This window comes from Mustela nigripes, chromosome 2 (assembly GCF_022355385.1).
Source record: "Mustela nigripes isolate SB6536 chromosome 2, MUSNIG.SB6536, whole genome shotgun sequence".
Taxonomy (NCBI): domain Eukaryota; kingdom Metazoa; phylum Chordata; class Mammalia; order Carnivora; family Mustelidae; genus Mustela; species Mustela nigripes.
In genome coordinates this window covers 76,289,131-76,306,540 of record NC_081558.1, presented here as the reverse complement: position 1 = coordinate 76,306,540, position 17,410 = coordinate 76,289,131, and the positions used below count along the sequence as shown (strand labels likewise).

The 17,410-nt window shown below is 38.4% G+C and overlaps 1 protein-coding gene and 1 pseudogene across 2 annotated transcripts in view; both read right to left on the bottom strand.

Annotated features, from left to right (window-relative positions):
• Window positions 1–950: 950 nt before the first annotated feature.
• The window catches only part of LOC132011742 (serine/threonine-protein kinase Nek10), a 98,914-nt gene continuing 82,454 nt past the window's right edge, over window positions 951–17,410 (bottom strand). For both annotated transcript variants that reach the window (XM_059390813.1, XM_059390814.1), the window contains 2 exons: window positions 3,847–3,922; window positions 951–1,066 (listed from right to left, as the gene is read on the bottom strand). In XM_059390813.1, the coding sequence (XP_059246796.1) occupies window position 1,066; window positions 3,847–3,922 (77 nt within the window). In that variant the 3' untranslated portion in view covers window positions 951–1,065. The remainder of the gene's footprint in view (window positions 1,067–3,846; window positions 3,923–17,410) is intronic.
• Window positions 9,530–10,014, bottom strand: LOC132012534 (transcription factor BTF3-like; annotated as a pseudogene).

Genomic DNA, 17,410 nt, shown 5'->3' with positions numbered 1-17,410 from the left:
AATGAACCTTTGGGATAATATGCTAAGTGGAAAAAAGCCAGACAAAGACAAAAAAAAAAAAAAAAGGTGATTTCATAAAAACGTAGAGTGATGGCTGTTCAGGGCTGCAGGAAGGGAGAAATGGGGAGATGTAGATCAAAGGATACAAATTTTCAGTTATAAGAAGAAAGAGTTCCAAGGAGTTAAGGTACAGTATGTGTCTGTGATTAATAATATGGTATTGTTTGCTAAAAAGTTGCTGAGAGTAGAGCTTGAGCACTGTTGCAAGAACACAACAGAAGAAAGTTAACTATGTGGATGGATGTGTTAATTATCCTGATCTTAATAGTCATCCTGTGATGTATATGTCAATCAAATCATTGTGTTGTATATTTTAAATATATACAATTATATGTGTCCATTTTCCCAATTACTTAATAAAGTTTAAAAAAAGGCATTTCAGACAAACATAAAAACCAGAATGACTCATTTTCACTTAAAACTTTTTTTCATTTTAATAATTCAAAATATTTATTAAGATTCTGTAAGTCTGTTCTTCAAGCCCCAGGGAAACAGCAGTGAACAAAGTCAACAATAGCCCCACCATCATAGAGTTTGTGTTTTAGTGGGAGAAACATAGGATAGATCAATTAAAATATGACATAATGTCAGATAGAGGCAGATGCTATGAAAATATAAAGCAAGAGTAAGAGACAGTCAGAAGAAGGCTGCTGTGTTGGGTAGGTGATCAGGAAAACCTCCCTACAGAAGTGACATTAAAGCAGATACCAGAAGGAAGTAAGGACATAAACTCTGGCTAGCCGGAGAAAAAGAAACCATGTAGTAACATTTTGAAGATCTGAAGGAACAGCACACAGGGAGAGAGAGAGGAGATTAAACTTTTGTTACAGTTGAAAGAAGCAATTTTCGGGTGCCTGGGTGGCTCAGTGGGTGAAAGCCTCTGCCTTCGGCTCAGGTCATGATCCCAGGGTCCTGGGATTGAGCCCCACGTCGGGCTCTCTGCTCTGCAGGGAGCCTGCTTCCTCCTCTCTCTCTGCCTGCCTGCTTCTCTGCCTACTTGTGATCTCTGTCAAATAAATAAATAAAATCTTAAAAAAAAAAAAAAGAAAGAAAGAAGCAATTTTCTTCAAGTACTATTCATAACCATGCAAGTATTAGATCATTCATATTATAAATACTTCTTGTGAGCCTATAAAATACCAGACTCTGGGGTGGGGATAGTGGTAAACAAAATCATCCAGGCATATCACAAAATAAGTGAAAAGTTCAACCATATGAAAGAAGAGTGCATGGAGTATGTAGACCAGGGAAAATACGTGTTGGCTAGGTTTCTCCAGAGAAGACAACACTCCAGCAGAGAGATGGAGGATGAAAAAGATTTAACCAGATGGCCAGTGGGGAGTATTCCAAGCAGCGGGAGTAGTATGTGCCAAGGCCCTGTGGTCAGTGGGAACACAGGTGTACCAGCTAGAAATCAATAGAGTGAAGGCAGGGCTAAAGTAAAGATGATGACTTGGCAGGGGCTAGAACATGCAGGGCTGTGGGCCTGTAGCCACACTGAAGACTTGGTCTTTAAATAATCAGTAACTGGAAGTTACTGAACTGATCTATGCCATTTAAGAGTTCTGAGTTTATTACCACATTTTTAAGAATGCAAGAGGTACAGTCAATTGTTGGGTGTGCTTCACTTTGTCTCTGCTTGTCCAAGTTTCACTACAGGTTTATTATCATCCATCCAATGGAAACTTCCCCACCTTTCATTTAAATTATCTAATGTCATAATGTGAATGGGATTACACTAAGCAATAAAGTCTCAAAGAATTCCCATTCCAGGATTAGTCAAAGTTTTCCATTCATTTTAGCTCATACTTGCTTATTATCCAGAAATCCCAAATGAGTGTTCCTTGAAGAACATGCCTAAAAAGTTTCTCAGAACTTCAAACTCTAAAATTTGCTCTGAAAATGCCATTGAAGATAGTGTGCAGTCTTGGACTCTGGAAGTGAAGTAAGACATACAGATAAAAACCAGAACCAAGGACCATATTTGGAGACTATTTTCCATGAGAAGGATAACAATGACCTGCTTCATAATGAATCAAATCAGAGGAAGAAAAGGAGCTTTTATTGACCTTCTGTTCTAGCACAATCAGTCCAGGGTCCACAAACCATTTATCTAGCAGCTGAGCTATAGAATAAAGAATGCTCTGAGGCACTTCCTACAAAAGTAGATAAAGAGAACTTTTTTCCATTAAATAAGGTAATATTTGAGGAAGCAAAGGCAAAAGAAAGAGCAAAGGACAGGGGAACATCAGACTCATCAAATGCTTGGGCCTCCAGAAGGCAGGAACAGGCATCCTATGACTACATCAATAGTCTCAAGAGAATTTCAGGATTATACAAAGATTATAGAATTTGGTGGGAAACAGTTTGGGGATGGCTAAAAAGACAATTAAAGAAAAAGGCATGGGGCGCCTGGGTGGCTCAGTGGATTGGGGCCTCTGCCTTCGGCTCAGGTCATGGTCCCAGGGTGCTGGGATCGGGCCCCGCATCGGGCTCTCTGCTCAGTGAGGAGCCTGCTTCCTCCTTTCTCCTCTCTCTCCGTCTGCCTCTCTGCCTACTTGTGATCTCTGTCTGTCAAATAAATAAATAAAATCTTTAAAAAAAAAAAAAAGAAAGAAAAAAGAAAAAGGCAGGAGGTATGAGACTCAGAGCAGGGTGGGACCATGAAATATATCTGCTTTATTTTTGTCCAATTCACAAACTCGGAAAATGAAGATACAGAAAATTCAAAAGGAACTGGACATGTCACTCAGTTTATTAGGGAACGTCCTAAATTTGCAGTCATTACTTGAGAGAATAACTAGCCAACAGGGTCAGAATCGTGGTAGGAACCCCCTGACACTATTCTGAATATTCTTTTTTTTTTTCTCTATTCTGAATATTCTTATAGGAAAGGCATTTTTAAAATGAGACTGTTACTTAGGGAGAATTTCTACCCTCCCTTGAGAAGATTTATTCAGAATCCTATCCCTGGGAATCAACTGCACAACAACAGAGTAGATTAAAAAAGAAGATGGAAGTGTCTAGATGGCTTGAACTGCTGAATAAGATTTGAGAATATTTCCCTGAATGTGTTATGTCTACTGATGACTCTATCTGCTTGCTAATTTGAAAAGATTCAGACAAATGATACGTGATCAGCAAAAGAAGATTCTCACTGCCTGATAATTAATGGATTGTAAAGGAACCCTCAAAGCATGCTAAATAAGTTACAAGTGTTTCAATTCATCAAAATATAAACACCCATTTACCCAAGAAGCGACCAACTTTATAAACATAGGTCTAAGTATATTGTCACCATTTATTCATTCACTCAATAAAATGTATTCAGCACCTATTATCTCCTGGGTGCCAGGATACGTATTAGTACACAAAAAGCCTTTCTCCTGCCCTTGAATGTTTACAGGAAGAGAGAGTAAAACAGTCCTTTTTTGAGCAGGTACAATAAAATACTCCAAGTGTCATGGTGAGTAGCGAGTCTGTTAGTTCCTTCACAGATGCTTCAACAACAATTGCACACCTACTATGTGCCAAGGAACGTTTCAATTTATAAGTAATAAAAGTAGTCTCCACGAGGGGCAGAGTTACCCTAAAGAGAATTTCTTGTTATTTCAAACACACATAATGATGTATACTTGTGGACATGTGTATTATCTGGCTAATTGAGGAAAACATTAAATAAGCTCCTTTTCCTAAAATCGTCTTTCCTTTGCAAGCCAAGACATGAAACTAAAGCCCCAAACAGTTAGGTGTGCTGTTTGAGAACCATAAAATAATTGTCCTTACCAGGAATACAGGATTGTTCCAACAACAGACGTGAGTTTACTGTTTTCTTGTTTTTGCTTTGCCAGCCCAAAGTCAGCTATAATTCACAAAAAAACGCAATGTTATTATTATCATGGTTCCTTAGCTTTTGACATTCTGCACAATAACTATTAAAGTTCACAACAGAAAGCTTTAACCTTCTGTCAAAACGTGCCATGTGCCAATCTTCCACACCACTCACAGTCTTAATTAATCACAAGCATACAATAGGCCAGTGTGTTAGATATTTTGGAATAATGAGATTTATCACTAAAAAGCTAAAATAAGTTTTGCTGACTGAAAAGTAGGGCAAAGTACTTATCAAACTTGTGATTCCACTTTTTAGGTTACCTTTATAAGTTTCAAATAAATAAAATGAATCTGATATTTGGGCATATGCCAGGCATCACCTCATTTGGACAGAGAAAAAAAAAAAAGCTAAAATAAGGTAAGCCTGAATAACCACCATAGAGACCTGAAAATCTGATATTAAATGCCATCTAACTGTACTATCACAGTAAATAATGATATTGAGAATCATCTCAAAATATATATCATTTTGATTTTCAACTTAGAACACCAAATATTTATATTTAATATGAGCACTAGCTGTACTTTTCTTTAAGATTTTATTTTATTTATTTGACAGAGAAGAGAGAGATCACAGGTAGGCAGAGAGGCAGGCAGGCGGTGGGGGGCGTGTGGGGAGGCAAAGCAGGATCTCTGCTGAGCCAAGAGCTCAATGCAGGGCTCGATCCCAAGACCCTGAGACCATGACCTGAGCTGAGCCAAAGGGAGAGGCTTACACTGAGCCACCCGGGCGCCCAAGCACTAGCTATACTTTTCAAAGCACCTTTACATACTTCTCTTTTTTAAACCACTCGACAACTTAGGTCAAAGTGACGGAAACAGATTTTTTTTTTTAAAGATTTTATTTATTTATTTATTTGACAGACAGAGATCACAAGTAGGCAGAGAGGCAGGCAGAGAGAGAGGGGGGAGCAGGCTTCCCTGCTGAGCAGAGAGCCCAATGCGGGACTCGATCCCAGGACCCCGGGATCATGACCTGAGCCGAAGGCAGAGGCTTAACCACTGAGCCACCCAGGCGCCCCGGAAACAGATATTCTTCATAGCCTCTAACACTTTGAGAGATTTAATTACCAGGACTACACAAAAAGTGCTGAACCAGCACAAGAATTTATTTATGCCGAATAAAATTTGGTGATCACAATATTACTTTGTACAGGGCACCAAATGTTTATAATATTTCACTGTAGTGTCCTTTTTAAAAAAATATTTTGTTTATTTATTTGTCAGAAAAGAGAGAGAGAGAGAGAGCAAAGCAGGGGGAGATGCAGAGAGAGAGAGAAGCAGGCTCCCCGCTGAACAGGGAGCCTGACATGGGGGCTCTCTATCCCAGGACCCTGGGATCATGACATGAGCTGAAGGCAGATACTTAACCAGCTTAGCCACCCAGGTTCCCCTGCAGTGAACTTTAAAAAAGGTATTTAATAATGTGTCTATACTAATATGTCTTTCAGGTTGAAAATATTCCATAGTAGTTAGACTTCAAACCAACAGTAATTCACATTATTAGTGACAATACCCATTTATTAAACAACTTTGAAATAACACAAATTGAGCTGCTTGCATGAATTGCCTAATTGAATACTGCTAGCATTCCTGAAAGACAGGTGTCATTATGGTTAGTGCAGTTTAGCGCTTAAAGCAAGAACTTAGGAACCAGCCTCAGTTCAAATCTTGTCCCCATCATGTGCTACCAGAGTAACTCTGAGTAAATTATTTAATCTCCCTTTGCAGTAGTTTTCTGACCTCTAAAATAAAGATTATAACAGCATAAATAGTAGTAAATAGTATGACATAATAACAAAATCTGAATAAGTTAACATATATAAACCCAGGGTAATGCAGATTGAACAACTGATGCTTATTATTCAGTCTTCGCAGCCACCCATTTTATAAATGAGAAAACTGAGGCTCAGGTTACTTGGAGATTGAGTAACTTGCCCCAAGGTCTTACAAGGAGAAATGAACAGTGAGATGTGAATCTGGGGTTACTTAATTCTAAAGCCCCAAATCCTTATCAAGACACAGTATTACCAACAAAGAAAAAACAGGCCCAGATCATTTCAATAACAAATTCTACCAAACATTTAAGGAATAAATATCAATTTTGCACAAACTCTACCAGAAAATAGAAGAGAACACTTCCAAACTCATTGAACAAAGCCAAGATTACTCTGAGACCAAAGCCAAAGGAAATACAGAACAAAATCCCCCATGAAAATACACACACACACACACACACAGAATCAAAAAAATATATAAGCAAGTAAAATCTAGACATAGATAAAAATGATAATACATAAGGGCCATTATGCCACAAATGCAAGGCTAATTCAACATTTAAAAGTCAATCAGTAGAGTTCACCAAATCAGCACATTAAAGAAGGAAAATCATATGATCGTATGTATGAAAAGAATTTGACAAAATTCAACATCTGTTCTTTCCATTAAAGTATAAATAGGTATGTACTTCCTTAACCTGATAAAAGGCATCTATAAAAAGCTACAACTAATTCTCTACTTAATGTGAATATTTTTCTTTCAAGTTCAAAAATATGGGGTGCCTTGGTGGCTCAGTCATCAGGCCTCTGCCTTCGGCTCAGGTCATGATCTCAGGGTCCTGGGATCAAGTCCTACATCAGGGCTCCCTGCTCAGAACCACGTAGCGGCTTCCTTGCTTCTCTGTCTCCACCCTGCTCCTGTTCTATTTCTGTCGCTATCTCTGTCTCTCTCCCTCAAATAAGTAAATAAAAATATTTAAAAACAAAACAAAGCTGGATGTCAACTAGATTTGTTGTAGTGATCATTTTACTATATATACAAACATCAAATTATTATGTTTTACACCTGAAAGTAATAACATGGTGTGTGTAAATTATATCTATTAAAAAAAGAAAACAAATAAAAGACATGGCAAGCTTGTTAATATATTGCTATACACTTCGATGAGATTGCTATATAAACAAATTGTTTAATGAGCCTTTCATAAAATTCTTAATTCTGAATTCTTAAAATAAAGCAAAAACAATGTTTTTCCTTCTGAAGAAGATAAAGAAGAAGATGGAGACAAAAAAGGAGGAGGAAAGGGGCGCCTGGGTGGCTCAGTGGGTTAAAGCCTCTGTTTTCGGCTCAGGTCATGATCCCAGGCTAAGGTCCTGGGATCGAGTCCCGCATCGGGCTCTCTGCTCAGCAGGGAGCCTGCTTCCTCCTCTCTCTCTCTCTGCCTGCCTCTCTGCCTGCTTGTGATCTCTGTCTGTCAAATAAATTAAAAAAAAAAAAAAAAAGGAGGAGGAGAAGGGAACACACTACTACAATGGCAGAGAAACAAATAAGCAGGAATAATATGATAAAAGACATGAAAGATCAATGCAGGGAAAATTATACAATTTTGTTACAGTCATTAAAGACTATAATTAATGGAGAGAAACTCCAAGTTCATGGATTAGAATTCTCAATATTACATAGATGCCATTCTTTCTAAATTAACTTATGTAATTCCAATCAAATGCCTTCAAATATTTTGGGTAGAATTTCACAAACTAAGTATAAAATTAACATACTTAATAGGAATAGAAACAAAAGGAGCCATGGATTTTTATAAAAAGACAAGATTTCCTATAAGATATTAAAAATTATTACAAGGCAGTATTAACTGAAGGATACATAAAGAAAAGAAAAAAACAAACAAGGCAAGAATGTTCCCTCTCACCATTCTTATTCAAGATTGCACTAGTGGTCCAAGTTGAAGTAAATAAAGCTAGTTAGTATGATACTTGCATACAAATCTTTGCAAACATAATTTTTAATTTCTTTTTTAACAAATTTGTTGCAGTGAGATTACTGGATAATACATTAAGTATATGATTAAGTTTTTTAAAAACTGTCAAACCAATATATTTTCCAGTCCTTTCTCACCAGAAATGTGTGAGTACTAGTTGCTTCTAATGCCTACCAGCTTATGGTATTGTCAGATTTATTTATTTAATTACTTACCTATGTACATATTTATTTATTTATTTTGGATTTTTTTTTCCCCTCAAGTAAGCTCTAGGCTCAAGATAGGGCTTGAACTCATAACCATGAGAGCAAGAGTCACATGGTCTACCAACTGAGCCAGCCAGGTGTCCCTGTTGTCAGTTTTTGTTGCTTTTTTTTTTTAATTAACCATTCTAGTAAGTATGTAGTGAAAGCTCAATATAGCTTTAATTTGCACTTCCCTAATGACTAATAGTTTTGAACATTTTTCATGTACTTATTTGTCATCTGTGCATCTTCTTTAGTGACATACCTATTTAAAACATGGCCCATTATTTGACTGAGTTGTTTTCTTATGGATTGAGTGTTGGGTACAAATTCTTTATTAGGTATATTGTTTGTAAATATTTTCTTCCAGTCTGAAGCTTGTCTTTTCATTCTCTTAATGTCTTCCATAGAACAGACGCTTTAAGCTTTGGTGAATTTCAATTAATTTTTTTTTCTTTTATATATTGAAGTTTTGATTTTATAGCTCAGAAATCCTTGCCTAAGTCATGTAAAATAGTTCAGGCTATTCTGCTGAAAGGCCAGACAGAGTAGAGCAGCCTGGAGGATGAGAGGCCCAGCTGCAGCCAAACTCCAGAGCCTCCCTGCCTGCCATGTGAGTGTCCACACTTCACCTGGAGTCAAGGCTTCAGATGCAGCCCCAGCTGACAGCTTCACTGAATTCTCTTAAGACATGCTAAGCCAGAACCACTCAGCTAAGCTGCTCCTGGATTCCTGGCCCTCAGAAATAGTGTCTTCAGCTGCCAAATTTTGCAGCAACTTATTACATAGTAATAACTAATACAACTGTTAACACCTTAGTCCAAACCGCCATGCATGTTCACGTAGACTACCGAACAAGACCTCCTCAGCAGGACTTGTGCTGCTATCACTTCCTCCAAAACATAATTCTCTATACCAGAGCCAAAATGATCTTGGGAAAACCTAAAGCAGAGACTACTACTCACAGTTAAAGTTCAACAAAGACTTATAAATACTAAGAATAAAACCCAAACTCCTACCAGGTATAGAAGATCATATATTTCTGGGTTTTCAGAGAAGTCTTTCTTGACCATACTATCATAAATATTTGTCCCTTTCTTTAATACTCTTCTTTTACATTTGGTCCATATTTTTCATTATCTAATTTTTTTTTACATTATACTGCCATTTAAAATCATTTAAAATCTTTAATCAAATTTCATCAAAGATTACCAGACATGTTACATGCCATGATTAGCTTTCTATAAACAACTTTGCTTTCTGTATACAAATCAATGTCAATGAAATAAAAAATAAAACCATCTATGAGGAAAAGAACTTTATTAACCTTGTTTCCAACTTTATTCCCAGACCTTGTCAGCTTAATTAGCGGCAAAGAATGAATTGTGTTTAAGCAAACACTGAGAAGAGCTGCAGTGTCCAAGGGACTTGGCCTTAAAAATATTAGAGATCTAGATTTTATCCATGAACAAAATGTTGAAAAGAAGTCATAATATAAAATAGCAGCTCCCAGTAACTTCCTCAAGTTTTATCTTCTTCAAGAAAATGACTCACTTCATTGGTCTGCTTCATTCTTAGAAGGTTTATCAAAATTCTCCACAAGATCTGGAACTTCATCATCCTCCTTCTCTCTGGGAACAAGGGATGGTTTTCCATCCACACACTGTGTGGACAGAGCTTCAGCCAATCTTTGTGAACTAGTCAGACTGTCTGCACCAAGTTGGTTGAAGATACTGGGTAGCATTTCTGTTAGCTGATCTGTCTCAGTATGGTCTGTAATGGAGACAGTGTTCACCACCAGGGCTTCCCGAACTTTCAGGTTGTGAAAATGGATTTATGTTCCTTGGTTTGTGAACACATTCACTTCTTCAATAACAGAGATACTGTTTGCCCCTAACTTCTTTAAGGAGAACTTGAGCTTTTTATCATCTGCTCTAGCGTTCTATGAACCATCTTTTGGGGAGCAGTTCCTTTCCCACCAATGCGTACTTGTGCTTGCAGTGTGGTTAGTTTCTCCTGATTCATGATAGTTTCTTTGATCTTGCTGGAGCAAAAATGGGACCATGAGGGTGACGAGGGGTCTGTTTTTGTTTAATATTCATTTATGTATTTAGTGTTTATCATTCTTAACTAGTATGCAAGATCCATACTTTGTGTTATCACTGTATATTGACAGAGCTATATCTTTTGATAAATATATGGATACATAGCTGACCCTTGAACAATATGAGGGTTAAGGGTGCTAATGGCCAGCACAGTCAAAAATCTGTATATAACTTGGATTCTCCCAAAACTTAACTACTAACAATCACCCGTGGACAGGAAGCCTTGTAACATAAACAGCCAACAAACATACTTTGTACATTATGAGTATTATGTATTGTATTCTTACAATAAAGTAGACAAAAATGATATTAAGAAAATCATAAGGAAGAAAAGATACACTTACAACCCTGAACTGTATTTACTGGAAAAAAAAAATCCATGTATAAATGGACCAGTGCAATTCAAACCCATGTTGTTCAAAGGTCAAATATAAATGTATATCTATCTATCTATCTATCTATCTATCTATCATCTATCTATCTATCTACCTAAATATCTAATTATCTAATTAGATATCTCTCTGCCCTTTCAGTTTAGCAGCAGTAATGAGGAATAGTAGAAGGCTAAGTTTTACAAAGTATTTTTTAAGACTATTCACAAGTTAAGGGCACCTGGGTGGCTCAGTTGGTTAAGCATTCAACTCTTGATTTTAGCTCAGTTCATGATCTCAAAGTCCTGGGACCGTGCCCCATATTGGGCGCCACAAACAGCAAGAAGTCTGCTTGAGATTCTCTCTCTCCCTTTGCCTTTACCCATTCTCCTCTGCTCAGCCTCTCTCTCTCAAATAAGTAAACAAATATTTAAAAAAGGACTATTCATGAATTAGACGGTATGCTTTAATCTTCCCATTCCTCCTTGTGTGTATTGGAGAAAATTAGTAGAAATAGTATAGCATATCAGTATTTTGGGGAGCTCACTATAACTTTTGCACACACAGACTTCATGTACTTACGATCTAAAATAATCCTTTAACTTTTAGTCTTAGTGCTACATAGAAATTATCTTGTTTTTATAAAAATACCGTTGATTTTGAAAGGCAAAAACTAAGCAGTGGTACTTACAAGCGTTCTACTCACTCTACATAATGTAGATAATGGCAGAAACTCAGATGGATGTCTACAAAAACACAGGTAGTTGGCAAGTATTCATAAAAAGCTAATATTGTTTGGCCATTTGGAAGATTTTGGTAGTAGTGGTAATGTTTCTATTACTCTTTCTACATTCATGATCATATTTGGAGCAGAGGAAAAGGATTTATTTCAGAAACTGTGGTCATAAAAGCATTCATGTGTTATTATAGAAATTCAAAATGACAACAGATGACATTTTACATATAGCACATTATGCCTAAAAAAAAAAAAAATCAGTAAAAAAAATCTCTCCTTGGATAGAATGAATGATATAGGAAATGCTAAAACTGTAGCCTGTTTGTGCTACAGCCTATAGCTGTCAACCTTCAGATGGAAAATGTGTATGGCCTCTGGTTGAGTGCCTAGATTCTTGCTCTGTCATTTACTATCTATGTGACATTGGATCCATAACTCAACTACTCTTGTTTTCTCAAAAAGAGCCTATGAAACTTATCTTTTGCAAGGAGTCATAAGGTTATTTCCATCCCTCTCCCTAGGGCACTTTCACCCACCACCTGTGTCAGTAGCTCCCAAATTCAAAGCCATGCCATTTCATTCCCAGCTATAGGCAGCACCTGGTCCTTCACACCCCAGACTGAGCTCATCATTTACAGTCACCCAGGATACCCCAAGCAGCAGATGGGATCTCATCTTCCCCATTTTCTGGGCTTGAAATCTCTGCCTCTTCCCTGTTGCTCCCATGTTCATTAACTCCTCACCTCTTGTATCTGACTCTTTCTTTTTATTCTGTGACCATAGTTTAAATATACCAGGAGCTCAGGCCCTCCCTTTTCCTGCAAGAACCTAGGTGCATCTCATTAGAAAACTTTTCTTTCTAATTCATTCCACAGGGTATTTAACAACGGAATTACCTAACAACCCCTGTCTTCATTACAGCAAGCCCCCATATAGGTGCCAGAATGTCTCCTGACTGCTATGGTTTATAAAGTTTCCAGCTGCCCTAGGCCTTCAATACTGTCCCTTTATTCACTGATTCATCCATTTCTCCCATAACCAGATCAGAAGCTATCCATATTGACATAGCCCATAGAGACCAATGGTAGAGATACACATTAAACAAAGTATTACATATATAAATTTATAAATGTGGTAAGATCACTAAAAATCAGGTAGATCTATAATACTATGAGAGAGTAACACAGAAAATACAGCAGATCAAGAAAATCTGTGACAAAATGGTGATTGAGGAAATACATAACAGAGGACAAGAGTTAACCAAGTAAGAAGAAGAAGTGGAAAAGAGATATCCAGCAGAGGAACCTGCATGTGCAAAAGTCCTGTGATCAAGAAAACATGATCCATTAAGGAACAGAGGGAAAGTCCTGTGATCAAGGGAGCATGGTCAGTTGAAGAACTGAAAAAAAGGCCAGGTTGGTTGGGAAGGTAGACAATGAGGGGCATGGCCAGATGATGCAAGAACCTGCAGGCCATGTTCAGATGAAAGATACCTGTCAATACTGCCCAACTTAAAACGTCCACCTCAACAAAACTATTGGATTCCCCCAATTCATTCAACACAGTTATTGATTATGAGGTCCCCATGCCCACAAGGATGTCTTCTTCTTTACCTGAATTGATCTTTCTGGGGGAATACAATAAAGAGAGTTGATGAAGAGATGAACACTAGAGCCAGATGTAGTTCATCCCTGGTCCTGTCAACCTATTAGCTGGGTGATTTAAGCGAGTTTTCTAACCTCTCTAACTCTTTTCATGATCTGTGAGAATGGGAATGTGCCTGAGATATTGGACGAGGTAGTGAACATAGAACTTTCATCCCATAGTAAATGCTTAAGAGATGTAGCTATGGGTGGTTCCTCCTTTCCTTCAAAGCATAGCTAAAATTTTCACCATGATAAAAATGTCTTTTCTGAGTAAAATAAAAACCATGAGTGACTGTGAAGATTCCAGGAAAAGATCAGTTGAAATCTCTACAGTGCCAGGCAATGACGAGGCATCTACTTGATGCCTAATTCAGAAAGATATCCATCTTGTAACCTCTCCCATCTCTCTACCTCTCAGCTCTTTCCTTCTGCCTCAGTAAATGAAGGCCAACTTCCAACTTCCACAGTGACAAGATCATCAGTAATATCCTCTCCAGGCAGGGCTCTGTGGGGAAATAAGGAGTTCTTGGAAGGATGCTCAACAAACCCCTGCCTCTTCAGTGCTTCCTCCTCCAAAAGCCACTCAAATTCCTAATGTGAGCTCTTCCACTGTGCCACCCACCCTTCCAAAGCTTCCTTTCCCAGTGCAGGACTTTCCCTGGATGAGAGAGAGTAAAGTATTTCCTCTTCTCAACAGCATCATTATTTGATTGATTTCTTTTGACGGAATTATTATCAAAAAGAGTTGTAGGATGAAAAATTCAACTCCTGATATAAAAGTACTTTCTGAATTCTAGGTAACTCCATATCTTTGATACACAAACATCATTTCACTCTAGGACATCTACCAGTAGACTAGATTCTCAGGGGAAACCAGTGCCCTTACTAAATATGGGCTCTTCTAAAATCACTTTCAATGTGGGCTTTATTCTGGTTACTATGACTTGGAATAATGAATGGAACTTTTAAACACATGGTTCTAATATTAAATAGGAGTACTAAGAGTCAGATTCTTATAAAAAACAGTAAGTCAGGCTCTTGCTCTCTCTCATTCTCTCTCGCTCTCTCTCTCACACACACACACACACACTGTTTATGGCCTGATTATAGAGTTTAAAAGGCTCCAATGGCTTCAGTACACTTGAAAGGCTGGGCAGACTGATCAGATGTGTAGTAACATGCACTGTTGAATTAGTCTGTGTAAAAATAGGCATTCCCACCCACTCACCATGCTGTTTCAAAGAACACACTTTGGGAAAACTCACAAAATGAAAATAACATGTCCAGAACTCATCAGATTCTACCCTTTACATTAAAAATTCCTTAGAGAACTGGGGCGCCTGGGTGGCTCAGTGGATTAAGCCTCTGCCTTCGGCCCGGGTCGTGGTCTCGGGTCCTGGGATCGAGCCCTACATCGGGCTCTCTGCTCCACAAGGGAGCCTGCTTCCCCCTCTCTCTCTGCCTGCCTCTCTGCCTACTTGTGATCTCTGCCTGACAAATAAATAAATAGAATCTTAAAAAAAAAAATTCCTTAGAGAACTAAATCATAACCCAATATGTCCATATGAAAACACACACTAAAACAAATTGTATTATCCTGGTCCTTTGGTGCTTTTATAGGCCATATAAACCCAGCACTGGAAAGATTTTAGTCCCATTTTTTTCCTAAGATGGTAGACATCCAAGCCCCCTTATTCACTTATGCAGTCAATTAAGGTGAGTCCATCCCACCAGGAGAGCATAACTATCATCTGGTCAAGATCATCACTTTCAGGATGTCCTGCTTGGACTTTCTTGGGACTACCATTCTCATCTTTTCCTGGAAGCCAACTGCTATTCAAATCTCAGAACTGCAGAATGACCCACTGGCATTGTGAGAATTTTAGAAAATTTTTTAGAAATTAGATTTGACTATTTCCCTATTTCACATGACCTAATAGCAATATAAGGAAACCGGTGGGCTTGAGAGAAAATATTCTTGCTTTCCTAGTGACATGAAGGTAATTTGTTGACTGAGATAAATCCTAGAAATAGTGTGGCTACCCTTACTACACAGATGTTACACGACGGTATGCAACATGAGTGATTCAATAGTCTGTAGTCTTTTAAGAACACTCAAAGCTCTGCATTGGCTTAGATTCAAAAAGATACTATATCTGGTTTATGAGAAATAAACCATACAACATGTTCAAAGAAAGATCAAGAGACCTATAAAAGCTACAGACTCATTATGTGCCTAGTTAGTCAGGAGATTTTGGAGGGGTATGAGATAATATGCATAGAAGGACTTTGACTTCCCTATCAGAAGTGTAACACTAATTCGTTTTTCCTGTATTGACATAGATTTCTCAACCACGGCTGAACCAACGAATGACACTAACCATGTCATTGGTAATCCTCTAGAAAACAATTAAAATGCCAAGACTTTAGCAATACAAGTGAGATCTAATTTGATTTCTCAAACTTTGTTGGCACTCAATAGAGTAAATTCTTTCATACTTTGGGTTACATTATTTGCTGCGATGCCAATGGGAATTGCTTGTAACTTACCCCATTTATGCACCTGATTTCACTTTAATCCTCATTTCCTCTTATATTAAACACTCTTCCCACAAAATCTTAACTGTCAAGGTCAAGATCTCAAACCCAACTATCTTCCCTAATCATCATTTTTCATTTGCAACTGGTTTCTAAATATTTCTACCTGGGTATGTTTTAGTTCATTCATCTATCCATGTAGTCAACAAATATTATAAAGTGCTTTCTGAGAAATAAAAGTCAAGAAAACCAGTTTCCTTTACCTCAAGGAGGGAATGGCAATAAATCATTGCCCTATGTGCTGAGAAAGGCAAGCCTGCTATCCTTAAGGAGCCCAGAAATAGCACCTGTCAGATGTGGCCATCAAAGATGCCACCTGGAGGAATGGCATTTGAACTGAGTAGCAGAGGGCATTTCAGGGAGAGAGAACGCGATGTTGGAAGTCACAGAGGTATAGGACCACAGCATGGTCTGTTCAGGAGGGAGCAATCTGTCCCATGAGGCTAGAGTAAAGAGCAAAGGTGAGATCATGAAAAAAGGAGTTTGGGCACCCTAAAGAATGTCATAGGGAGCTACCTAAAGGACTTTAACCAGGAAAGGATATGATCAGATTTCTAAAGCAGTATGTCCAAACCCTTACAACCTTAAATCCCCTCACCCAATTCTCTGGTGTCACAATCTTCACAAACTCAGACTCTCTCTCACTGTTCTCACACCTCATTGACTAAGCACAAAATTTTTTAAATTCTGGGTCTCAAATAATTGATAAATCTAATCCTTCTGCGATATCCTCTTCTGCTGCTGCCATAGGTGAAGCCCACATTACATCTTCCCTGGACAACTGCAAGGGCCTTTGGTAGCAAATACTGAGGACTAGCTCTCAAAAAGCCATTAGGGGTGCCTGGGTGGCTCAGTCGTTAGGCATCTGCCTTTGGCTCTGGTCATGGTCTCCGGGGTCCTGGGATCGAGTCCTGTATCGGGCTCAATTTTTCCTCTGGCTGCTTGTGTTCGCTCTCTCATTATGTCTCTGTCTAATAAATAAATAAAATCTTTAAAAAAAAAAAGCCATCAGCCACCCCTTTATCCCTTTCTTAGCCCCAACTATAGAGGCTGAAAGCTAACTAGACAGTCTCCCTTATATCAGGGGGTGGTAACGTGACTTGGCTTTGGCCAATAAAAGTAAGACATATAATGGGACTGAAAGATTTTCTTTAATGATAAAAGGAAATAGTCATTTGAAGAACAGAATTGTTTTTGTTTGCTTTTTTTTTTAACCTAGCTGCCATCCTACTTCCTGTCTGAATCTGGTAATGATGCCTGGAGCTCTGGCCAATCTGCTGAGGATAATGGGGGGAAAGATAGAAATGCCTAGATCATGGTTGACCTCCTTGAATTGTTAAACCAGCACTAGAACTGCCCACCTCCAGACCCCTTGTTATGAGATCATTACACATCCTTACAGTGTAAGTCATTGTTATTCTGGCTTTTTGCATCCAAACAGATCTTAACTGATACATCTCCTGAACTGGGGATCCGTCTCCAGTCTTTCCCTATGGTGACCCTACCCGGTCATTATATCCCATATCTGATCACATTATTTCCAATCTAGAAACTTCTAAAGATAAATCTCTGACTAAATAAACATCAATGCCCAAGCTCCTCACCCACCAAAGTCCCTATTGTCTTGACTCATTGAACATCACACTAGTGCCTAGGCACACTGTACCACTTTGGTTCTCTAACCTTTTGTATTGCTGTAGCCCATGCCTGGAATTCTTTCCTGCTCACCTCCTCACCTGAAGGCCCCACAGAGAGTCAATCACATTTTCCCCTGCACCTGAAAGTTGTGATAGACTACATTCTCTGGGGAGGAGGAACACATCTTCACCCTTTTAAACTTGACTTGCTTTGACCCATGAAGTCAGGGCAGAAGTTTTAAGAGTGGAGGTATGGTGCCATGCTTTTGCTTTCCTGCCTCCGCAATGTTGAAGCAGGTGTAAAGGAGCTTCATGCAGCCTGGGTCTCTGAGCACAGCTCCCT